We start from the raw sequence: 13513 nt of genomic DNA on the forward strand, positions 1-13513 counted from the left end.
TTATGGAGTCTCCAAGAACATGTACTTTGGGCCAAGATTAACCATATAATATAATTTGTTTTGTTTTTAACATGAATATCCCAAATTCGTAAATGGCCACCCACAAAGAATTTGACTTTACTAGAAATTTATTTGATGATCTCTACTAGTCCCCTCCGATATCTAATCTTCTCATTAGCCGTAGATATTATTATGACCTTCAATTATGAGATCACGCATCACCATGTCAATCAATTCACATAATTAAGGGTGTGATTGTAAGAAATCAAGCAATAACACAAGAGATAGGAAGAAGATAACAGGGAGAGAAAGAAAGAAAGAAAGATATATTAACGTCTTCTAAGACCAAAATTGGCCCATGAGACAAATGGTGTACAACAAAAAATGGGATATTTACCCATTCATCGAAAGTAAAAAATAAAAATAAAAATAAAAATAGAGTTTTAAGCTAAATAGTTCTAGTAAAATAAAATAACAAACATGTTCTACAATTAAAATGATGTTATACTAGGCCTAATTTCATTTCCATCCAAGTCTCTCGAAGAGAAGTAGGAGGTCAAAGGGTTTCGATGTGGATGTGGCCCGTGGCCCCAATGTAAAAGGTACCCCAACCATAGCTTCTAATCGACATAGCTCACGTTCCCTTATCTTCTTAATCCTTTCTACTCTGTGTCGACTTGTTTTGAAGCCCAACATCCGAGGGCGTTTGGTTGTTTTTTGCGTTTCAGCTTCCTCAAGAGAGAGGCTGAGCGGCGTAAGTGTATCCACATTCATCATCTGTCCTTGTTCCTGAAAAATTACACTAGTTACAAGTTCATCAATAGTAAAAGGGTTATGGTTAACACTTTGTAATTTATTCTCCCTATGTTGTTTTAGCTCTAAGATATACCTACCTAGTCTCTTTACATCCGGGGTATCTAATAGTTTGGAGAGGGTGGGAGAGGGTCCTAATATGTCTTGGTAATCCACTCGTATCTCGGCATAAGTTGGGCACTTGCATGTGAAGTGATAATCATCCACTATCTCTATGCACAACCTACATAGCCTTTCCTCACATGAATAGTGGTTACAATGTGTATATAAGAGAGAGAGAGAGAGAGAGAGAGAGAGAGAGAGAGAGAGAGAGAGAGAACGCAAAGTTCGGAGATGTTGGAGAAGGGCAAACACTAATTTTGATGTATCTTCTTGCTACGGTGTCCGTTTGCTTTGTTCTTTAGCTCGTTTCGAAGCCCGCACATAGAGCTTTCTAAACAGTATCTGCACGTATCATTTGGAGGTCTTGGTAGAACGTTACGAGTAAAAATTCCGTTCGACTGCATGCATCTCATGATCGCTTGCTTTGATTCCTTCTCCAACACAATTACTTGTAAGTGAACTCTCTCCTATTTCTTGTCATATGGTTGGTAGTGTTTTCATGAATATGGATGAGTCTCCAAATTCTTCAAAGGATGCGTGCATGGTTGAGTCATTATCAAGCCCAAGAGGGGATGGTAAAAGAAAACGATGTATTGGACATAATAGTAATGACATGTCTTATGCTGATGCAATGCGACAAGATGATATTGAGAAAGATGATAGTCATTGGGAACATTTAAGATGCATGGCAAATATAATGGAAGATTGTATAAGGGAGAATGTGAAAGTTGCTGAGGAGTTTGTTGATGATGAAGTGGCTAAGGTAGAAATAGACAATAAGGAGTTTTTGGGCTCATTTGCTAATTTTTGTGATAAAGGGGTCATATTGTTTTTCACGGGAAAGATACCTTTCCTTTGGAGGGTCAAACAATGGTTATGTGGGATTTTACAAACTGATTGTGTTCAGGATGTTTATGCTGGTCCTCGTGGATTTTATGAGGTTGTTTTGGTATCACAAGAGTATAAAGAGAAATTACTCAATAAATTGCCATTTTTTTATGAGAAAAGTTTGGTTCATATTGTTCCGTGGAGACCATTAGTGGAATATCAAGATATATTAAAGCAAGAGTGTCCCGTATGGGTTGAGGTAGAGTGCACATATTCAGTGGTTTGGCCAATATTACGGTCAGCGAGGGAAAAGTTGGGAAAGATCTTGGCGCCTCCTAGTGCTAATGCTCAAAATCGATATCGGATGTGTATTCTTTGGAATACTACTATAAAGAGGCCAAGTTGTTTACAGATTGCATGTTCTGGTATGCCACCTATGTATTTTCGGCTTAAATGGGGTACATTTGCAGGACATTGTTTCCATTGTGGTGTGTTGGGGCATTTTATGGCTGAATGTCCTCAAAAAAGAAATAATGTAGTGGAAGTGGTACATGAAGAGCCTACAACTCATGATCAGATTCAAGATTTGACAATTTCAGAGCAAACAAAGGAACCACAAATTGTGAATGAGAAGGATGGAAAGACTCTAGAGGATGAAGGACAATGGTCAATAGTTTCTGGAAAGATGAAGAAGTCTAATAAAAATGTTGGGCATAATGTATCTATGGAGAAGGTCACATCGACACATCCCATGCGGAATAAACCATGGGCTCGTCAAGAGGACTATCCAAAGAAATTATCTTTTGATAATAAAGGTAATTTGTATGTTCCTTGGAATAAACGGAAATCAGTGCCTCGTTCACATGAGGAGCCATCAGGGTCTGGAGTTTTGTATTCCCATAGTAATTCATATGCAATCTTAGGGGATTTATTTCAGGATATGGCAGAAACATTAGCAGTGAAGGAGAAGGAGATTTCTCGAATAAAAGGAAAAAATAAAGTATGAAGATCACCACATGGAATGTGAGGGGATTATGTTCTAGATTTAGAATGCATGAGGTTTGGAGGATTGTGTTAAGTGAGCAATGGGATGTTTTATGTGCAGTAGAGCATAAAGATCATCGGAATGCTGGTTTAATTAGTTATTCTAAGGGTTATACATTATGTTATGCTGGCAAGGTTCATGGGGATTATTCTGGGATTGTCATGTTTATAAGAGATAAATTTCACCCAAAAGTAATTGTTTCAGATGAATTTGGAAGATTTATTGTGGTAGAGATATGTTATGAAGGGCAAGCTATTTGGTTAGTTGGTGTGTATGCATCAAATGTTGCACAAGAACGAAAGTTGTTATGGAGATCTCTAAACTCAGTGCTTCATAATGGTAGACCGGGTTTATTGATGGGAGATTTTAATGTTTGTTGTGAGACAAATCAATCAACATCTATCCACTCTATTATGGATGGACCAGAGGCTCAAGAATGGGGAGATTTTGAGACTGAAGTCATGTTAAGGGATGTATGGAAATGGATCAAGGGAGATGAACCTGGTTATACCTTTCAATCGGCTCAATATAAGGATACTTGGAGTAGGTTGGATCGAATGTATGTAATGCATACCGAAGGTTTTTTACCAGAGATTTTGGATATTTCAGTGTCTTATGGGTCAATTATATCAGATCATTTCCCATTAATTTTTGAGTTCAATCACCACTCAATTAGAGGTTTTCATGAGTTTTTAGGAAAACCACCGTTGATTTTTAATTCATCATTTTTGGATCATGAGGTCTTCCATGCCTATATGTGTCAATTGATTGATGCATTTGCCTATCGCGTTCAATTTGATGGGTATGAAGCGTGGGAAGTATTTGTTGCAAATGTTCAAAGGTTAACTAGATATTATGGAATTCACCATGCTTTTAAAAGGAGAAAGAAATTAAGTCTCCTAGTTAATTTTCTTGATAAATGCAACTCATTGTTAACTTATTGGCCAACGGATGTAGAGTTGATGGGATATCAAGAGGTATTAATTTCTGCGATGCATGACCTAACGGCAAAAAATTATCAACATGCTAGACTACATCGTCTAAGACAAGAAGTGGATGATGCTATTTGTCAATCACATAAGTTTTTCCATGACCTTCATGAATCACATGCACGACATAATGTGGTAAGGTTAGAGGAAAATGGTATCATGTGTTCCGATCCTCAAGAAATTGTGAAGAAATGCATAGAATATTATACACAATTGTTGGATGTACAAGTGTGTATCGATGATAATGGAGTGAAAAATCATGTAACGCATGATGTGGCACAATCATTAGATGCTAATATTTCAGAGGATGAGGTGGAACATGTCATGTCACATCTTGCTAATGATAAGAGTCTTGGGTGGGATGGATTAACACATGAACTCTTTAAGAAATATGTGATTAAGTTAAAGGGACCTTTTACGATTTTATTTCAGAAGGTGTGGACATCATGGGAAATGCCTCATTCTTGGAAGATTGGTTTGATCAAGCTTTTGCCGAAGGTGCCTTCTCCATCTTCCTTTGCTCAATGGAGGCCTATTTCATTGATGGGGGGAATGTACAAGATTTTTGCAAAAGTGATGGCCAATAGGTTGCATAAGGTTTTACCTTCTATTATTCATAATGCTCAATATGGGTTTTTTGCAAAAAGAGACATTTTACATAATATTTTAAATGTTCAAATGGCAATTGACTATGCAAAGGAGTCTAAACAAGAATTAGTGTTGCTATAATTGGATATCGAGAAAGCCTATGATAATGTGGATTGGTCATTAATAAATCAATTGATGTCTCATATGGGTTTTGGTGATCGTATGTCTAAGTTGATATACACATTAGGGGAGGGTTCGGTTTCACATGTGATGTTTAATGGAGGAGTAACCCAACCGATTTCTATTCGGAGGTCAGTTAGACAAGGATGCCCGGTAAGTCCTTAACTATTCACTATTGTGACACATCCTATTCTTGTTAAGCTACACAATATGGCTATGGGGGAAGAATTGCTTGGACTAAGGTTACCATCAGGGAAGCCATGTATTGTTCAAGCTCTCGCAGATGACCATATTATGTTTTTGGCACCTAATTGGGAAAATATTAGTAAGACAAGAGATGTGTGGGAATTGTTTTCAAATGCTTCAGGGTTGAGAATTAATATACATAAATCTGTCCTCATTTCATGTACAGAACAAGATGTGTTAGGGTTGGGGTGGTCAGGAAGGATAGTACATCGTGGTATGATTTGTCGTCATCTTGGATATCCAATTGGGGTGGAAGTTTCTCATGTGAAACTTATTGAGTGGGTATCCAAAAGGTTGGAGGATAAGTTTATGTATTGGAGGTCTCAATTTTGGCCTTTTCATGTACGACTTAAGGTGGTCCAATCAATTATGGTCTCTATGGTATCTTATTATCTTCCTTTGCTCCCATGGTCAAAGAAAGCTCTTGAAATGTTGTCACGCTCGATGTGAATGTTGTTATGGAAAAGAAAAGGGAAAAGTGCCTTGTCATGGTTGGCATGGGATCATGTTTGTACTCCGAAGCGTCTTGGTGGGGCATCAATATTGAATCTATATGAGCATATGGTGGCTCGTCGATTTACTTTCATTCGATTCATGTTTGAAGGTGTACAACCTTGGACAAAAATGGTGGCATACTTTATAGAGAAGAACGGAATAAAGCTTGGAAACATGAAGGTTGAAGCAAATTGGTGGAATGTAATTAATTCTGACAAGGATGTCAAATGTACAGGGTTTATGATAGTTAATAATTTGTTGACATCTTGGCAAAGTATGTTGGATTTTGTGGAATGGCATCCCCCACAAGAAAGGGGATGTGCCAATTCATTACAAATGGAGGTTTTGGCAACATCAAGGTTGTTGAGGTGGGAAGGTAAACAAATTCTTAACCTTCAATTGAATCGGATGGCTAGATTGGGTTTGGTAAGAGTTAAGGATGCTATGTTGGTTTCACAAAGAAGATTAATGGCTTTTCGAACAATAAGATCAACATTTCGTATTCCAAAAGGTTATAACTTTATTTGGGATAAGTTGCAACAAATACTATCTTTGCATGAGCCAATTCCTGATTTAGATGGGCAATCTCAAGAGCTTGATTGGAGGTTTGTTGGAAATAAGAGATTGACTATGATCTCAATGAATGTTGCTTATGACAAGTTGATTGACAAACATAAGTGGTTGGAAGAAAGGGTTATAAACATATGGGGTTTTCATAAGCCCATTACTTGGTGGTTTCATGTGATCAAGGCAGGTTGGTGTTCTCGATTGATGCTACGAGCCAAGGTATTTATTTGGAGAGTTATGGTTGGAGCTTTACCATTAGGGGATGCATTAAAAAGAAGAAACATTACTAAAGGATTTTGTTTCTTTTTTTCGGTGGAATTGGAACATAGTAGGCATCGATTTATTTCATGCCCGATGGCAAGGATGGTTTGGAGGTGTATCAATTTAGTGTGGATGTCTCTAACAGGAGTAAGTCTATCTTCCTTCAGTTGGGTTTTTGCACATATGGAGAACAATGAACTGATGCCTCATTTTCAAATTATTTTTGAGTTCTTGAGGTATTGGGGGCTATGGTTCAATTGGAATATGCGGAATGCCTTCCTTTTTTATTCACAAGTTGGGGTGAGAAAATATGTTCTTAAGTTAAAAGGACTTCTTTTGTGGCAATTGACAGTGCTAGAGAACTCACAAAATCTCAACCAAGAAGAGAGAGAACTCTGCAAGGTCACATATCATCATATTCGCCATTTGAATTGGTGTGTAGGGTGGCATTGAGTTTGGTGTCGTAGTTTTCTTTAGATCCCTAGATAGAAGGGGTTCTATAATTTGTTGTAAGTTAGTCATGGTGGTGTTTTTTCTTTCGTAATGAAAGCCATTATTTACGAAAGAGAGAGAGAGAGAGAGAGAGAGAGAGGGAGAGGGAGAGGGAGAGGGTAGTTACAAGCCTAGATGGATGTAGCTCAGTTGGTAAGGTTGCCCAATGGAGACCAGGTGGTCATGGGTTCAACCCCTACGTTCCACATGGCATCTAGTGAAATAAAGATATATATGAAGTATATAATAGAGAAGTGAGAAATTGGGTTTCGAACCCAAGACACAGTGCTTGTAGTGTTATCGACTTACCACTAGGGCAAGCTAATTACGATAAAAAATAAAAAAAAGAGGGTAGTTACAAAACGTTTTTATAAGGGATATTTTAGGAATTATTATTTATCATAATATGTTTTATTTGTACTCATTAGATTATAAAATAAAGTCTAATATTAGGAGTACAAATAAAACATATTATGATAAATAATAATTCCTAAAATACCGCTCTTTTATAAAAGCATTTTGTTACTACCCTCTCTCTCTCTCTTATATACACATTGTAACCACTATTCATGTGGTGTGAGAAATACAACTATTAGTTTCTTGATCTCTCTCTCTCCCTGTTATCTTCTTCCTATCTCTTGTGTTATTGCTTGATTTCTTACATGGTATCAGAGCCAAATTAGAGACATCAATCAAAACACAAAACATTTTGTTCTTGGATTGATCCGGATGATCTAAGCAAGATGGATTTCAAAGAAGAATCAGAAAACCTATCCACATCCACATCAAACAACCACCATCTTGCAAATCCATCAAGTATGGTAACAAAATATGTAGTTGAAAAACTAACAATTCACAATTACAGGATGTGGAAGACACGGATGGGGTTGCTAATGGAGCGTAATAATCTAAAAGATATAATAGATGGTTCCATGAAAATGCCTGAACAAGAACTTGGGAAGAGCATGTGGAAAAGCAAAGACCTCGATGTTAGAATGGAGATAATAATGCACTTGAGTGATGAGCAAGTCAATTATGTTCGAAACTTACACACAACAAATGAAATGTGGGAGTATTTGCTAAAAAGATTCATCAACCATCTAATGGGACAACTTAATTTTTTTCATTCAGAGCATTAATGAATTTACAGATGAAAGAAGGCGAACAAATTTACACATTGATAATGAAGTGGCAAAAGCAATTAGATACAACCATCTCTTCAGGTAACAATATCGACGAAACGTCCAAATGTGAAATTTTAATGGGAGCGCTACTTGAATCATGGATGGACCTTTATAAGTATTCATAGTGAAGACAAAAATTTAAATTTACAAAATTTAGTAGCAAAGCTAAAGCAGGATGAACTACAAAGGAAAAGAACGAGTTCACAACATGACGCTAGCCACATGGCCATGTTAGCCGCAATGAGAAATAATCAAGGCAACTTTGCGAAGCAGAAATTTCAACGGTTTCCAAACAACCAAAAGTTTCAACAGAAGAACAAATCAAATGGAATGGGAGGCTTTAGGATATCTACAATCACATGTAGGTATTGTAATAAACAAGGTCATTTTGAAAAAGATTGTAGAAAGAAGCAATTTGATCTTAAAAGGAAAGGGAAGAAGTCTTATCCACAAATACATAGTGCATCATTACAAAAAGAAAATGTGAGCTATTGTGAAGAAGATAAAGACAATAACTTTATACAAGCTTTTACAAGTGATGCAAATGAAAGTCGAGTGAATCAAAAGAAAGGAAATGACAATCTTTGGTTCTTCGACACTGGGGTGACACATCACTTGACAAATAACAGAAATCTTCTACATAACTATGACCCCCTTCCACAAGCACTCCAAGTTACATTCGACGACCATGGCACAAAAGTCGCCATTGGAAAAAGGGAAGTACACTTGTCTCTAAACAAATCAAAGATGGTAAGCATTCCAAATGTTTATTATGTTCCAGGTGTAATGAGAAACTTAATATCCATAAGTGAAGCAACAAAAAATGGAACAAGTATACAATTCAATAATAATTTTGCAGTTACTTCTCATGAATTACCTACTGGTGAGATGTTAAGAGTTACTTGCCTCAAATCTGGAACAGTCTACCCTTTACAAATGATGGACAAAACTCCTATACAAACCCTATTTGCGTTAGGCGCTACACATATTGATCCTACAATGCTTTGGCATCATCGACTCGGGCATCTCAACCCGAAGGCGATGAAGATTGGTCAAGTTCATAAATTATTCGAAGGAATTCCAACGACGTCATTTAGCTATATATTAATATGTGAGGGATGCATCTACGGCAAGCAATGTCCACAAAAGTTTCCAATAAGCAAACAAAAAAGGACGGAAAGACCACTACAACTAATTCATTCAGACTTATGTGGACCGATGCAATCTCTATCAATAGATGGTAACATGTATTTTATTTCATTTATAGATTTCTTCACAAGATTCAACTTAAGATCAATCTCAACTTAAGATCTCAACTATTCATACCAACAATGGAGGGGAGTATTTCAGTGATGAATGGAAGAGGTTTTGTGAAGAAAATGGAATAAGGCATGAACACATTGTACCATACAACCCACAACAGAATGGCATAGCTAAGCGCAAGAATCGAACCCTCCTAGATGCATGTCAAAGTATGATTCAATTTGCCTAATTCCCTCTTGAATTCTGGCAAGAAGTAGTTGCGACTGCATATTACCTGCAAAACTGATCACTACATAAGATACTTGGTCTAGAAACACCATATTCGCTTTGGTTTAAGCATAAACCTAACCATAGTCATCTTCGAGTGTTTGGTTCAATTGCTTATAGTCATGTGCCTAGAGAGAAAAGGAAGAAATTAGATCCTCATACTAAAAAATGTATTTTTACTAGAAAATGTATGGTGAATCTTCTGGAGTTAAACCATACAAGTTATTTTATCTACATGCGCAGACAAGTTTTTCTTTAGCCGATCGGTTATATTTGATGAAATTAGTGTACTTGAGCAACTAAAACAACATGAGATACGCGACTTTAAACAAAATTTAAAGATTAATGATCGAATTGTTCCAAATGTTTCCCAAATAGAAAATTACAGTGGTTTGGTCACAAGGAGTTTCTCAAAGCAGTTTCAAGATCGCAAACACGCAGAAGTTTTAGCAGAAGATGAGGATGAAGGAGTAACTCATTACCTATACAAAAATCCAATATACCCTAACAAACAAGGACAGAGATCAGCATGCAAGGATCATTTACGTAAGCAAATGGGAAATGAAAACATACGAGAGATGCAGACAATAGATAACGAAAAGAAAGATTGCCCACGGAAATCTCATCAAAATAGCGAAAGTTATCGAGACATTTTAGTGAAGGATTTAGAAAGAGTGCCTAAGATAAACGAAAGTCGATGGCAAACGGGAATTCGGGAAAGTCGACAAAATAAAGAAATCGAATTCACCCCCGCATCAACAATTATGATGAAGCCGCATGAAGACGAACATTGTTCAACATGATCGGCATGATCATTCTCCACAAAATCATCAGAATGATCCTCCACACGATCAACATCCTCTCGATCATCTTCATGATGAGGAGCTCGGCCATGACCAACACCACCACCAAAATCAGCTCGGTCACCATCAGCATCAGCTCGGCCATCAGGAACTTGGCAGTAATTTCCAAATTATTTTCTTGACTTATTGTTCTCGGAAAAGCTGCAATGCAAATCGCGATTTCATATTATTCCCAATGAATATTAATTAAGTTCCAAATTTCCCATCTTTCTTTGGTACAAGTTGATTTCTTCTTATTAAAGTTGCGTTACAGAAAAAATGTAATTTTTTGGATTGAAAAGGTCATAATCGTTGGACAGCTTTTTACTTCAGATCATGTGAAAAACCACAGATATTTGATCTCACCCTACTTCAGGAAATATTATCATTTAAAGGCTTCTCCATCCGAATGTGGTGGGCCATCATGACCCATCATGACATAAGGGCAGGACCCTAGAGCTCTTCCATGAATATATATCTATGCATACCAATATAGAGTGGACCAAATCCATTGGTATAAACATTTGCAAACCAATATATATATAGTGTGGACCGAATCCATTGGTATAAACATTTGCAAACCAATATAGAGTGGACCAAATCCATTGGTATAAACATTTGCAAACCAATATATAGTGTGGACCTAATCCATTGCAATAAAAATAATAAGGCATACAATTCATTGAATGTTTTTATGAATCTCAACATCCCAAGCGGTTCAGCACACATTACAGTCTCTATATTATCATGTGACCTTCCAAATCATTACAATTCTTTGAATAAGATTTTCTCTTGACCCTTCAGAAATCCATCCTATTCCTAAAGAGACGATGATATCCATGCAAAAGCTATAGGAACTTCATTCCTAGCTACATTTACTTCCATTGACAAATATTGAAGTAGATTTGGAAAATGAAAGTAAATCAGTCAAGCAAAATCAAAATAAAGGGACAATGCAATTAGAACATCGTGCCAAAAGTCTAACGATTCTATAGAGCATTGGTGCTTAACATTCCTTTTCATATTTGGCGTGCCCAAATATCTAGATTTACCAATCATCGTGTATTTTTCGATGTGGTGCTTACGCTTATGCTTTTGTTCCTACTACTCTACCAGGATTTCAAACTCTAGCGATGGTTCTATACAATAATACATCTATCTCGAGTAGAGACGAAAAAGTTTGACCCTACAATTAAGGAGTCTCCAAGAAGACTATGACTAGATCAAGGTTATTGATAAAAACAGAATATCCCATTTTTCCAAAGGGCCACATGGCAGGAAGAATTTGACTTTACTACAAATTGATTAGGTGATCTCTACTACTAGTCCCACTCCCCTCCAATATCCAATCTTATATATTAGGCCTAGTAGGCTTCATAAGCTTCAAATCTGAGCAATCAAGCATCACCATGTCAATGCACATAATTAAGGGTGTGATGCTCTATGCTTTCTTCATTTATGTGATCCTCTCCTCATCCATGCAGGCTTATGATAAGGGGGGCATCAATGGGAGGGCTGTCTTGCAGGCTAGGGCAGCCAAGATCACAGATTTCATCTACGGCACGTGCGACAGCAAAGTTTACTACCAGAACACGAGTCAGTTCGCGACAAATCTTCGCACCGTCTTGAGTGTGGTCAATGATACCTCGTCGTCCAACTACTCAGGCAGCTACAGCTTGCCTTACCCTACCAATGTGACGCAGAGCGCGTATGCCACATACGACTGCCGGCGAGATCTTTTGATCCAAGAGTGTCACGCATGCGTGCAGGAAGCGCTGGGCTACTACTGCACATACAATGGGACGACTCGTGCGGATCTGGTGGTGTCTGCCATAACTATCATGTTGCAGGGTTGCTACTTCCGGTACAGCAATCAGGCCAACTATCTGCAGGCACTGGCAGCGGATGTTCTGACTACCAACCGGGAGTCATGCGATCCGGCGCCGGTCCCCGCATTGCAGGCGGGCGTGTCGCCGGCCCTAGAGTATGTGCACACGACCGCGCCGAACCAAACGTCCGGCGGTTTCTTCGCATCCGTGGCCGTGGTAGACGTCAACAATGTGTACCCGACCGTCTACGCGCTCGGGCAGTGCCTCTCATTCCTGAGCTCGGCCGAGTGCGCGCAATGCCTCGATCGTACGCCGATGACGAATTGTAGTGCGCCGCTCTCTACTTATACCGATCTCGCATTCTACTTGCCGGTATGCTTTTACGTCTTCAACACATCCGCGACTGTGGCATTCAACTCTAAGTACACCACGATTCCCATGAATTATTCAACGTTACCGCCTCCTTCTTCTCCTCCTCCTCCTCCTCCTCTTCGTTCTCCTCCTCCTCCATCTCCATCTCCCCCTCCTCCTCTTCGTTCTCCTCCCCCTCCATCTCCTCCTCCTCTTCGTCCTCCGCCTCCGCCTCCTCCTCCACCGCAGTTACTATCACCAGGTAATGTTTTCCTAAATTCTACCCATTAGGTTTGGATGTTCCATTGTAACTATTACTAGGATCTGAATCAGTGTTTTTGTGGTCCGGAGACTCCTTCAAAAAAAATTTATGGAGATCTCAGCAAAGCTAATTCTCCTCCATGATTGGAGCAGGTAATAACAACAAAGCCATGATCGTGGGCATATCGGGGATTGTGTTTCTTCTCACCTTCTTTCTTGGTCTACCATTTGTCTGAGTGAGTTTTCTCCTTTGGGCAAAGAGATATTATATATATTCAGAGTAAAATCTTGCTTAGGCACATCATGTCCATTCATGGAAACCAACCTAATCCTTTATTCTGTTTTGTTATATGCTTATAGTGGCAGTAAAATTCAGCCCCACATGCATTGAATTACACTACAAAATAAGCAGAAGCTGGAAGAAGGGCGATTTGTATAGTATTTGTATATGGAATGGGTGTGTGCTCCACAAAATAACAGGGTATCCCAGTATTCGACCTATCATACTTTCTTTAATCACGAATGAATAATACTAATATGTTACAAGCTGTATTAAATAAAACTTTTAAGTTTTAACTTTTAAGATGTTGCATTAAAACATGGTCTCGAATTGTAACACATTTCACATTATGTTCTCGCAAAATGCTGCAGTCCAACTCCATGTTTATGTTATTTATTTCAAGGATCTCAACCACATTCATCCATCCGGATCCATTTCCACACTTTTAAGAAGCTTCTGTATAGAAACCCTTTTAGAAATCCACTGCACCCCACGATTCGTCATAAATTCTTGCACGGGACTCGTTCCGCACGCACTTGGTTATGAAAACTAGAGACATTCAATGACCAAAATCAATTACTGTTGCCTAGCTAGCTACAAGTAAATTGGAATAATAGAGAAGTAAGAATC

General features: G+C 38.2%; 1 protein-coding gene across 1 annotated transcript; it reads left to right on the forward strand.

The window, feature by feature from the left end:
• Positions 1-11559: 11559 nt before the first annotated feature.
• On the forward strand, positions 11560-13150 carry LOC147862551 (uncharacterized). Its single transcript, XM_087320705.1, has 3 exons — positions 11560-12604; positions 12757-12839; positions 12964-13150. Exons 1-2 carry the CDS (start codon positions 11572-11574, stop codon positions 12837-12839), a joined length of 1116 nt encoding a protein of 371 aa, XP_087176831.1. The 5' UTR covers positions 11560-11571; the 3' UTR covers positions 12964-13150.
• The last annotated feature ends 363 nt before the right edge of the window (positions 13151-13513 follow it).

Source organism: Azolla caroliniana, unplaced genomic scaffold (genome assembly GCF_043228905.1).
Source record: "Azolla caroliniana isolate FFs.n. ecotype wild unplaced genomic scaffold, voAzoCaro1.0.p SCAF_6, whole genome shotgun sequence".
Taxonomy (NCBI): domain Eukaryota; kingdom Viridiplantae; phylum Streptophyta; class Polypodiopsida; order Salviniales; family Salviniaceae; genus Azolla; species Azolla caroliniana.

Bases quoted from the DNA above. Each gene is read 5' to 3' on its own strand.
- LOC147862551 (XM_087320705.1), top strand. From the start codon at position 11,572: ATGTCAATGCACATAATTAAGGGTGTGATGCTCTATGCTTTCTTCATT. The intron at 12,605-12,756 runs GTAATGTTTTCC...TGATTGGAGCAG, and splicing joins ACCGCAGTTACTATCACCAG to GTAATAACAACAAAGCCATG.